The sequence below is a fragment of the Urocitellus parryii genome, chromosome 4 (genome assembly GCF_045843805.1).
Source record: "Urocitellus parryii isolate mUroPar1 chromosome 4, mUroPar1.hap1, whole genome shotgun sequence".
NCBI lineage: Eukaryota > Metazoa > Chordata > Mammalia > Rodentia > Sciuridae > Urocitellus > Urocitellus parryii.
In genome coordinates this window covers 203,461,876-203,474,092 of record NC_135534.1, presented here as the reverse complement: position 1 = coordinate 203,474,092, position 12,217 = coordinate 203,461,876, and the positions used below count along the sequence as shown (strand labels likewise).

Below are 12,217 nucleotides of genomic sequence, written 5' to 3'. Positions count from 1 at the left end.
GCCACACATGGCCTCCAGGAAGGGGCACAATCTGGTCCAGGTTACAGATGTGGAAACTCAGACCCTTGCCCACTTGGTGACCTGGCCAGAGCGGAAGCCTGGTTGGCTGTTCCTAGACTCAAACTGCTCACTGCTATCCACACTGCTGCCAGCAGATGTGCTCCTGACTTACTGCGGGCTTCCGTCCTTCCTTGAGCAGGGTCTTCCTCCTCAGGGGACCCTCCATGGTGGGCACAGCTGCTGAGCTCCCCAGGGTACAGGTACATGGGCTGGTAGGGCTGAGGGGAGACCACCATTCAGACTTGGCCCAAACAGATGAGCCCAGGCACCTTCACTCACGGGGGCCCCTTGGAGCCCAAGGGTGAGCCCATGATGTTCCCAAACGCCAAGCTGGGGAAGGGAAGGCACAGGGAACAGAAGGGGCTCATACAGGCTGCAGAGTTCGAGGCTTGGTCACCAGGTGTCGCATAACCCAGCCCCAGCAGCAGCCCACCGTATCCAGAGGACACCTCTGTCACGCCTTCCTCCTGGCTGCTCTGGGGCTCTCCCGCCCATGTGCTTCCTCTACCCAAGGAACGAGGGGCCTTGCAGCTCCAGCTCTGGCAGCCCCTCCTCTCTGTGCTTCAGGAGCACTGGAGGATATGGGAGTGGTGGGTTGCAGTGGCAAGAAGGGAGGGGGTCCCCACATCCCAGGCCCCTGGCCCTTTTCTTCCAGGCTTGCTGTGGATCAGGCACCACACATGGGTGATGACATGGGAGGGCACGGTCAGCCCAGCCTTGTCCTGCACTCCAGATCTGCGTGCTTCTGCTCACTGGATATCCTAGGGGCACCTCGCTCTCCTGTGCCTTCCCCCAGCCTACTTGCTGCTCCAGCCAGAAGCCTGGGGTGTGTCTCCTCTTGTGCTCTACAACCTAATCAATTCCAAGCATCTATTGATCCCAGGTCCTAAATAAGTCTCGCTGTCCCACCCCCCACCCTCCCCAGCTGCCCCCTGCCCACCCCAGGCCATTTGCATCTTCCTCTGGACCACTGCCCAGGGGCTTTCCCTGCTCTGCCTCCTCTCCACACCAGACCCCTCCTATATCTGATGCCTCCTACATCCAATGCCTCCCACCTCCTGCTGCTTTCAAGGGGCAGGTCACCACCTTTGCCCATGCTGGATGAAGCTCCTCCCACTCCCCAGCCTCACCTGTGCCCCCCTGTATAACACAGCCTTTCCTCCACTCAGGTCACCAGCCCTCCCGGTCTCACAGCCGCACCCCAGGCTCTCTCTGGCTGGGAGCACACTCATCACCTGTGTCCCCTTCCGTTATTTGACCTATTCCTATCATTTTCCCAATCCAGATCCCCACCCCTCTCCCCTGGAGCCCCAGCACCTCCTCTGGGATCATCAGTGTGCCCGGTGGAGCATCGTGGAGGCATCTACCTCCTCAGCAGCCTCTGGCACAGAGGTTTGCACCCTCGCTATTTGTTGAGTAAATGAAAAAATGAAAAAATGAATACCTGTACACACAGCTCCGGGTTCTGGGAGAATTCCGAACTGGAACCCTCCAGTTGGGCCCCAGCGTGGCATAGAGACGTCCCCTGCTTCGGAGGAAAAGGGGTGAATTTTAGTGACGGCCTGGAAAGACTAGACTTATGAGTACCTCAGATCATGTGGGTCAGCCTCCTCCCCAGGCTCCTCACTCAGGCTGCAAGCACATCCCACCTGCCCACTCCAGGTCAGTGAACACTCACCCCTCAGGGCCTCTGTCCAGGAACGTCCCTAAGCCTCAGGTGATTATTTCATTAACTTTTTATTAATGTTCCCCTTTCCCAGTTACCCCAGTGTGAGGCTGTCATGTTTAATGTAGGACGCTACGTGGCCCATGCAGTCCATGGTAGGTCCACGTCAAGTGCATGCCAGCACAGAACTGTGGGCAGCCTTGCATGTTGGGCCTGGGGCACATGCAGCATCCCCATTCTCCAGGACATAGCTGGATCCTGCTGTTTGCTAAGTCCTCTCCTCTGGATGGCCTCCTCTGCTGGTCCAGCTGTCCCTGTCCCTGCAGACTGGTTGGGTGACCTGATCAGCATTCCGAGCCTGTGAGCCAGGATCTCTCCAGGGCCTCCTGCTGGCATTTCCCTCACCCTGAACCTTTCCAGGGGAGATGAGCAGCCTCGCCTTCCTCCTTCTGTATCCTTTTCTATTTTAGAGACTCATTCCCAGAATCCACTTGCTGTGCCAGCCTCCTCCTCTCCCCTGCAGGGTACTCCAGCCCTTTCTTTGCCCATGGGCCAGATGAAAATGTAGCTTCCTGTATAAAGTCAGACAGGGTCCCTGCTTCTTTTGCAAATGTTCCCCGTTGTCCATGCCAGCCTAGGTACTGGCCCCATGACACTAGCACCCGCGGATTGTGTTGGACACCCTCTCTGCCTGCTGTGGGTACATAGTGCCATCACTGAGCCTAGGGCCTCACCCTCTAGCTGAAGACAAATAGTTTCTAATGGCCATCAGGTCCACTCTTCAGGGCCCAAGTTCAGGGCTGATAGAAGTCTGCTGGCCGTGTGGGATGGCTGCTCCCCGCTTTGACCATCACCCCTCCTCTTCAGGCGATGACATGCCACAGCTTGTGCTTGGGCCTCCAGGTCTTCCATGCAATGGGTCTCTTGATGGTCCCAGACTGACCCTGCCCTACCATGAGCTGTGGCACAAATGAGAGGCCTGGGATGCCCAACCCCAGCCCTCAGGCTGAACTGCACCTGTCTCTTCCCCTGGTGGAGGGTTGGAACGGTGTGTGCGTGAGATCCTGCAGAGGACCTGTGGCCAACTCTTGTCTGCTAACAGAGGAAGCACAGACTCACAGCTGAGTGCAGCAGCTGCACAACAGGTCTCAAGCCTGTGCCGCAGGGTGCTGCTTAGGGACAGCAACAGGTGGGCCGCGGGGCCGCTCTCCTCCCCAGCCTGAATGTGTTTTGATTAGGGTATGACGACAAACATTTGTACAGTGTTGTCCTTTGTGGGTGAGTCAGCTGCCAGGGAAGTCTCTTCCTCAGATCTGGGCTCCCACTCAGAGCTGCAGCCTGTCTGGAGTCAGGGATGGCGCTGCCTTCCCAGAGCTGGTCCTTTGGCCCTTCTGTCTGCCCACTTCTCATGCTCTAGGACAGTGAGTGACAATAGGACTGTCCACAGCCACCAGCTGATTCTCAGGGCAGGCAGTGCTGCCACCTTCCTGCTGTCGCTCTTCCTGCTTCTGTGAGGCAGCCCGTGGCTGTGTCTTCCACCGATGGCCTTTGCTGATGGACAGGCTGAGATCGGCATCTTGCAACCTACGAGCAGTCCTTTCTCAGGCCCTCGGGAGTGGGGAGTCCAGCATGCAGGGCATGGCAGGATAGGAGTCACCAGGGGGTGGTGCTAACCTGGGCCAGGTCTTCATGCTCACTCCTGGAAGCTTCGTTTAAGCACCATTATTCCCCCAATGAGGCTCAGCAATGTGAAGCTACCAGATGGTGGCACAAGCCTCATCAGCCAGGATGTGAACCCAGATCTGCCAGAGCCATTCAGGTGCAGGGAGAGGCAGAGGGGCCATGGTAGAGCCTACGTGGGCCACGTCCATGGCTAGTCCATGTGGGGCCTTCTTGGCATTCTGTTCACGGGCACGTCACTGTGGTCTCCCTTGTGGCTTGCACTGTGATTGAAGTGTGTCAGCGTCTGTGAGGCTGTGTGGCCACCAAGTTCTTAGGCCTGAGGATCTCCTGGGCTGGGGCACCTGCCAGGGCCCCTGTCCCTGGGCTTCTAGGATGAGTATTCTCCTGGGGCTTTGGCTGCCAGCTGCTTACTTCTAATTAAGGGCTTCCACCAGGAATCACCCGACCCTGCAGAGGGACACAGTTCTCATGCCTGTTTTTTGATGAGGACACTAAGGCTCAAGGAGAAGCCAGCCCTGTCCCACCCTGCTGGCCTGTTATCAGATGTGGGAAAATGAGTGCTCAGAGAAGGCCGTCTTGACATGTGGGCGAGGTCTGCCTGAGCCGATCTCACTGCTCCCGACTGTGGAAGCCACATCCTGCTCTCCCTGGAGCTGGGGATGGCCATACCAGGTCTGGAAGGGCAGCAGGATGGTGACCTTTTTCCAGGGCCAGCTCTGAGTGACGGTGGCCAGCCTTCTGTCCCTGCAAGCTGTAGGAGGCAGCATTCCAGCTGGCCTGGTAGGCTGGCACCTCACAGCCAGGAGCCTCAGTCACAGGAGCCAGACGGCCTGACCCCCTCCCTGCTCTGAAAAGACTTGTTATGTGGGTGTTCAGGGCAGAGCTGCAGGATGAGGGGGCAGTGGTATCTGGTAAACCACAGAAATCATGGGATTTCCCATGGGGGCTCCCACTCCAGAGCCACAGGCACCTTTCCTACCATCATTCTTGGGACATGTGGCTCAACACAATGTGTCCTCAGAAGGCCAGTTGGACTGTCTGCTCTCCAGAACAGAGCTGAGGGTGAGGGGTACAAGCAGGCAACTGAGGGGTGCATGGGAGGTTTTCTCTGGGGAAGATGCAGGCTGGAACCAGGGGAACTCCTTCGTCCCACAGGGCTGGAAAAATGACGATAATGTCATGCTGGTGATGATGGTGGTGGTGGTGACAGCAATGGAATGGTGGGTCCAGGCGACATGCTCAGCAGTATTTGTTCCTTATCCCACGATCCTACAACACTGTGAGGTGGGCACTGGGATCCCTGCCTCACAGATAAGGAATCTGAGGCTCTGAGAGGTGGAGCCACTTGCCCAAGGTCACAACACAAAGAAGAGGAAGCATGGGCAGGCTGTTGAGGTGGCAGCAGCTGGGGCACTCAGACTGGCTAAGGCACTGTTTTCTAAGTAATGATTAGGCTGTAGTTATCACGAGGGTTAAAGCCTGAGCCCTTGCTGCCAGTCTAGGGAGCAGAGGATTCGAGAGGAGCCTTGGGTCAAGCCATTGTGAGGCCTCAGGAATCTTGGTCTTAGCAGAGGTAGGCTCCCCACCCCGTCTCAAGTGCATAGAACTTGGGGAGGAGTGCACCAGAGTGGTACACCCCCAGCAGGGCCCAGGTGCACTGCTCATCAACCATGCTGACCTCACAGGCAAACCCTAGACTGGAGGCCAGGCCCATCAGGCATGGCTCATCCGGGCCACTGTCTAATGGTCTCCCTCACTGATAGGCAGGAAGTGCTACTCTGAACTCTGCTGGGCCCTGGGACAGCCCTTTTTGCAGCATTTTTTGAAGGACACTTGCTCTCTGTGAGCCACCTGTCCTTCCTTCTCTGGGAGATGTCCCTATTCACTGGGTAGTTCCCTAGGAACCACACTGACTACATGTCTCCATTCCCTGGATAGCTGAAAGGACAGAACAACAGGCAAATCCAAGCCAGATTTTTCTCTGCTGGCTGTTAGGAACTAGATCAGAGAGGCTGGGCATCAGGTTCAGTGGCTGGGTGAAGCTACCACACATAACCTGGGAGCTGTGAGCATCCATCCTCCCCTCTGTGCAGCGAGAAGTCCAGAAATCTGGTGTGCAGGGCCGGGGGGACTAGAGCAGACAGGCAGAGGGGAGGACAGACACAGGCAGGACAGTCCTGTTCACCTTCTAGGTACCAGCTATGCAGGAGTTGTGGTGCTAGACAGAGAAGCCATGGGCAGAGTTTTCTCAGCTTCTGTGAAGCATCAGCTGGCCTGGCCTGGCCCAGCCTTGACTGCCCTAGGCAAGGACAGAGTCAAGTGTAAGCCTTTGGAACCAGGGGATCAGCAACTCCTGCCACTCCTCTCTCAGAGGAGCCTCACTTGCCAGGCTCTAGGATTGGGAGCTAAAGGGGTGAAGCAAGAGATGGCACCTTTGGGGGGAAACCAGTCAAGAATTTGGCAAGTCACCCAACAGGGCTGCCACGCCAGGGGCTGGGCAGAGTAGCCTGATCCAAAGTCCAAGGATGAACCCAGGGAAACTGGACCTTGGGAAGGGCTGGCAGCAATGAGAGCTGGGATCCCAGGCCTTGGGCACAGGTGTGGGGGCAGAGGGCATGAGGTCATTGTGAGTCACCTGAGCATGGCCACTCACACAGCTACATGGCAGCTGAGGGGACCCCTCATTCCAGATCTTGGCCTAATTATTCTGAAATACTGCAAAGTATTGATCTGCAGAGGCACCTGTGTCCTGGAAAAACCGGGGCATTGTCCAGAGTCCTCTGACCCCAAGAAAGGAAATGTATATTTTTAAAACTGTGAGGGGTAGCCAGGCATGATGGTGCATGCCTGTAATCTCTGTGGCTCATGAGGCTGAGGCAGGAGGATCAAGAGTTCAAAGCCAGCCTCAGCAACATAGCAAGGCCCTAAGCAACTCAGTGAGATCTTGTCTCTAAATAAAATATAAAAAGGGCTGGGGATATGGCTCAGTGGTTGAGTGTCCCTGGGTTCAAACCCTGATACCAAACCAAGTCAATCCAAACAAAAAACTGTGGGGTAGCAGGTGTGGTGACCTGTTGCAGCCCTCCATGACTCCACTCTCCATGTGTCTCCCTAAGGGTGGCAGGCAATTCTGTGAGCTAAGCTCATCAGGAAACCTCACACAGAGCATCTCTCACCCTCCTCGCTACCCCTAGCAATGCCAGGGTCAACTGCCTGCAGCACCCTTTAGAGGGCCCTCCCCACGAGGCAGCACCACCCTGAAGACCAACAAGGGCTGGTGAAAACTTGACTTCATTCCAGTCTGCCCACCCACCTTGACTGAGATGCCACTGGGGGAGATTCTGCCCAGCCTTGGCCTGGGTGGCATGCTTGCCGGCAGAAGGCACCTATTTGGGGGAAGCTCTGGAAAGTCCCCTTTCATTTCAGCCATAGAGCACCCCCACGGTGTGCCAGGCTTACTCTGCAGTTCCCAGCGCACAGCCAAGGAACTGAGGCTTAGAGGCCAGGGGGTCCCCGGGAGATGGAGAGCATAGGTGGCCCTGACCTCAGGCCCTGTCTCTAAATAAAATATAAAATAAATATACATTAGGGACTCTAGAGAGCAAGACATGTCACAGAGCCCACCCGTCCTGCATGAGACCTCTAGTGGCCTCCTCAGAGCTCACCACCTCCTCAGGCCCCAGGACCCCTTGAGGGCTCACCAAGGTCGTCTTCACCAAACGCCCTTAGGCCTCTGCTAAGCCCATCACACCCTCCAGAAGTCACCCTAAACCTGCAACCAGTGCAGGTCCCCCCGGACACCGGCCCCACTGGATAGCCCCAGTGCCACAGTGGCCCCTGGCACATGGCTTCTTTAAGGCTCCATGAGCCCAGACTCCCTCCCTGCATATCCCCACCCCTGCTGGGAGGGAAGAGGACCCTCTGCTTCAGAGAAGCTGAGTGCTGCCCACTCCTGCCCTCTTCCCTGTCCCCCTAGAGGGGCTTCCTCTGGTAGCTGGGTCTCTGAGGGCACTTCTTCTCTCCTGGTTCTCCCTTTACCCTATCATGGCTCATCTCCCACATGAGAAGCCCCTTCACCCCCTTGGGTCTCAGGAAACGGTTGCCGAGGTCTTTGTGGTGAACTCAGGGACGCACCTTCATATTTTGCTTCTTAAAACTGGTCAGAAATCATCTCTGATGATATCTTTAAAAAGCTAAGTGCTAATTATTTTTCTGAGTAGAAAAGAAAGATTTGGCCATTGTGGAAAATCTGGAGAATATGCAGGTGAGACAAGGGACAAAAGTCTCTCAATAACCTACAACCCAGAGACAATTAAGATGAATGAGATGGTGCATGTTTGCACACACCCATGTGTGTGCATGATTCATTTTGTTCCTTTTTAAAAACAAACCTCTTTTAGGATAAGCTGACCATGGGGACAATATTCTTGCTCTCACCTTAGTGCCAACACCTCCCTCTCCAGTCAGACACACAGCGCCTGCCCCACTGCCCGCCTGACTTTCGGCCCTTTCCCTTCTTCACTTCCCTGAGCCTGAAGGTGGCTGGAGCCCAGCTCAGTGTGAGTCCCTGGCCCCCACTCTCCAGCTCATTAGGCCCAGGTTGAAAATGTCTTTCAAGGACACCTCCCCACTCCGTGGGCTGCGGGGCTCTCATTCTACCTGTGGCCCCATGGATCAGGGCCGACTGGTACAGTCACAGAGAAAAGCGGCCCACCCTTGCCCTGCTCCCTAGTGACAAAGACCATGGCTCAGGAACACCACCTGGCAGTCCTTCTGGGCCCTGAGGATAGAGTCAGGCCTTTGGGGCAACCAGGGACTGAGGGATGACCAACTGACCCCTGGCCTACTGCTCCTCCCCAGCCCCACAGGCCCTTGACTTTGCTAGGGCTGACATGGATGAGGGGACACAGGGTGGGGAGCACAGAGGAAGGTGTCTTTCGCTCCCTGTCTCCTTACTCCACAGTCCCAGCAAGAGCAGGTGCAGTGCCTCTACAGTGGTCCATGGCTCCCCAGGCACAGTGTGGGAGTTCTTGAAGCCGGACACTTCAGGAACACAGCGAGGTGTGGCCTGGCCTCTGACTGATACCGAGGACCACCTTTGAGCCCTTCACTGACAACATCCATGTGTGTAGACTTGAGGAAGGTAAATTCACAAGACCATGATGATCTCCCTTTTGGCTGACAATAGGAATTCTCCTGCTCACCTGTTTATGGTGGCATGAATGGTGATTTGGATATACTTTTGAAGCTGTGTGTGGTAGGGGGTCTCTGGCTTGGGGCCTCTTTGCCTTTTACTTGGTACCTGGCTCCATTTCTCTTCATAGTCCAGGCCAAGTCTATCACCAGGCCTGGGGTGCTGGGGGACTTGGGAGCTGGTCAACTGAATGTCATGGTTCCTGAACTTCAGAGCGACAGGTCAAAATGCTGCTCCCCTGCCCTAGCCAGACCCCTTCCTCTCTCTCACCTTGTTATTCTGAGTGGGCCAGAGTGGACACCCAGAGATCAACTCCTCTTTAAAGAGGAGGAACTTGTGGCCTGGGGAAAACTGGGAATGGAAGGAGGACCCAGGCTAAGCACTGGCTGCCTGAAGATAAGCAGTAAAGGGACCCAGGTGGTGACACACAACTGTGAGGGAACAGCAACACGGAACAAGGATGCTCAAGCTGTGAGAGGAAACTCTTCCCCTGGAACTCAGGTGCTCTCAAGGAAGCAGGAGCAGAGGATGGTACAGGGTAGAAATAGGGACTGGTGGCCTGGCCACCAGGGCTGGAGAGTGGGAACAGCTGGCAGCTGAATCATCAAGCTTGCATGAGGCTGGGACATCATAACTCCACTGGCATCTCCTGAAGCAAGTGGACTCCTGTTCCCCACAGCCAGGAGGGTTTGGCCAAGAGCTAGGTCACAAGACAATGAGAAACAGGTCACCCTCCCTGCAGGGCAGTTTGAGGGCCCTGGAGGCAGGGCTGGGTATCTGTGTGGATACACCAGCTGGGAGCCAGTGCTCAGAGGAGATACCACCCCAAATGCACCTGCTATGGATATTCGATGGATAGTGACTGAGACGCTGTAAGATGCTGCAGCCCATAGCGCTCAGCCCCCGGCCAGGACCTGCACCTTCCTCCCTCCTAGCAGCTCTGTGTCTGCTCAACACCCCTCAGGGTGGCCCACCATCAGCAACCATTGAGGGTTCTGGCAGGGAGTCGTTGCCTAAACAGCTACTAAATGAATAAATGAGTGGATGGAGGAATGAGCCAGTGAAGGAATGAAGGAAGGAACTGGGAGGTTTCTGTGGTGCTCTGCTGGACCTTGGCCCTGTGCCAGTTTCCTATTTGCTGTCCTCCCATTGGCCTGTGTCTAGGGGAGATGCTGGCTTGTGTGTCATCCTGTTTTTCAAGGTGTCCCCAGGAGTTTCTGACTGAGTCTGACTGTTCTGGAATATGTCTCTTGGCCCCAGGTTCTCCTTTCCAGTGGCCGGGGTGGGTTGCCTGAGCTCCCCAAACGGGAACAGAGCAAATGTCCCTCCAGGAGCCCTGCGGGGAAGGCAGAGAGAGAGCCTCTGAGTGTGCATGGCCTCCTCGCTCCCTCTCCCTGCCCCCATCTTGGGGCTCACAGACACACTGGTGACATTGGGCCAGTCCCTATAGCTGTCACTGCCAGTCTTCAGGCTAGGGGGTGGGGCAATGAAGAGGGGGTCCTCGATAGCAGGAGGGTATGGAGAAGGGTCATCTCCGCCATTATCAGATGAGTGTGAAGCGGGCATGTCACCTCATCTCTCTGCATGCCCCATACAAAATGGGGACAGCACACATGCTGCTGTGGGGAGCACTGAGGCTACGTGAGTCCACATACAGGCCCAGAGGTGGCGGCACCTGGGGAGTGCCCAGCACAGCTCCTGACCATGACAGCCCCTCTGCCTGGAGGAACAGCTAGATGGGAGCGACCTTCCCTCTGGTCACTTTATGATCATGGGGGCTCAGGCAACAGAAGCTTCAGCATTGGAAGCGGCGTGTGTGTAAGTTGTGTGCACTCACATATGTGTGTGTGGTGCAGTTGCCCACATACACATGGAAGTGTGTGAGTGTGCATGTGTTTGTGCATGCACACGTGAGTGCACATGGACAAGTGTCTGAGCTGTGAGGATGGGCAGGGTGTGAAGATGCAGGTGGGAGTGTGACTGTGTGTGCAGATGTGAGGACACCGGGAGAACTCTGTGGCAAAGCCCCTGGATGCTGGTGGGGGACCCACCCTGAAGGACAGTGAAGGCCTACCTCTCTGGGACATTCTTCATCACTGGATTTCCTCCTGCCTGTCCTCAGACCTTGTGCCATCAAGGTGACTTTGACCTTCAGCAGCCCTGCAGACACCCATTAACAGCTTCCTAGTGGTCCCAGAGCCCTGTGCTGGCCCAGGAAGCCTGGGTGTGTGGATCATGTGGGTGATCTCCTGAGTGGGAGGCTGGACACCCCGGCAGACAGGCTCTGCACAGGAAGCCAAACCATGTGCCAAAGGAGCCAAGAGGGTGCGTGGCAGGGGTGGCCTCTTCACTGTCACCAGTGCCCAGTAGGGTGGTATTCAGTAAATGCCAGGCCCAGGGTACGAGGACGTGTGGGTGCAATACTCATAGAGTCCACCAGGCGGAGCCACGAGCCCATCTCAAGACTATTCAATTCTCCAGCTTCCAGTTTCAAGAGCTCACATGGCAGACCTGGTCTGCTGTGGGTCTCCTGTGGCTGGGCTGGAAGAAGTGCTCCTGGGCTGACTCCAGGACCAGAGGAGGAGTGGAGCTACACAGCGTGCAGGGGTCAGGACCTCCACACACTCCTGCTCATTCCAGCTGATGAGCCACAGGCCACCCAGCACAGGCACAGCAGTGGGGCAGGGCTGTCCCTGCCAGAGCCTGTCTCCAGCTCCCTGGGGCCTGAGGTGGGATAGGAGGGAGGCTGTGCTGAGGCCACACTCACCTTTCCAGCCCTGAAGACATCTCTTCACTAAACTCTGAGCTCTCACTACTGCCTGGAAAAGGAACACAGATGAGTGAGTGCAGTGGCCTTGCAGAGAGGGGGCTGTCTCCCAGGTCACTGGGCACAGGCCCCTGAGCTCGCCATGGCTTCCAGTCTGTGGGCAACAACCTGATGTGAGTTTTTGTTGCTATTTTTGGCTCTGATCTGGGAGGGCTGAAAGAACCATCCTGTCCCACTGTTCCCCAGGCGGGGCATCCGCCGCCTTCTCACTGCCTGCCCTCAGGCCTCCCTACTGGTTCAGGGGACGCAGGGCTGGCACACCCTTACCTCACAGAGGCCATGTGAGCACTTCTACCTGCAAGGTCAGGGCTGAACTAGATGCTAGTCAGTGTGGCTGACTCCCATTGGCCTGAAGTCTTGAGGGAGTGCCCCTGCTGACCCCTGGCCACGGAGAGAGAGACAAGGTCTGGACTGTGCCCCTGTACCATGCTTGTCCTCCCTGTGGGCCTGGACCTGGGTCTGACTGGGACACCCTGCTTCTGTACAGACCACGGGAGCCTCTCCAAGGAGAGATTTTTTTCCTGTCACTCAAGCATCCACACATCATGCTCTGTACTTTCTCAGACTTCAGATGCTCTGAGGGTCGAGCTCTTTGCCTGAAAGAGCACCTAGCCAAGCAGCCGGAAGGAGCAAGGAAGAGTCCTTGGCTCTCATGTGGAGGGTGGAAAGATGGACAAGCCTGCTCCAAGCAGGGCACGTGCACACGTGGCCACTTACTCAGGGACTTTCAGCCCCAAACAAAAAAACATTTTGAGTTCCCTGACTTGAGGAGCCAGAACCAAACAAC

General features: G+C 56.3%; 1 protein-coding gene across 1 annotated transcript in view; it reads right to left on the bottom strand.

Moving 5' to 3' along the window:
- The window catches only part of Ralgps1 (Ral GEF with PH domain and SH3 binding motif 1), a 253,995-nt gene that overhangs the window by 19,194 nt on the left and 222,584 nt on the right, over positions 1–12,217 (bottom strand). The window contains exons 13-15 of the mRNA XM_026386271.2: positions 11,371–11,422; positions 1,505–1,588; positions 173–278 (exon numbers count right to left, since the gene is read on the bottom strand). Of these exons, the coding sequence (XP_026242056.1) occupies positions 173–278; positions 1,505–1,588; positions 11,371–11,422 (242 nt within the window). The remainder of the gene's footprint in view (positions 1–172; positions 279–1,504; positions 1,589–11,370; positions 11,423–12,217) is intronic.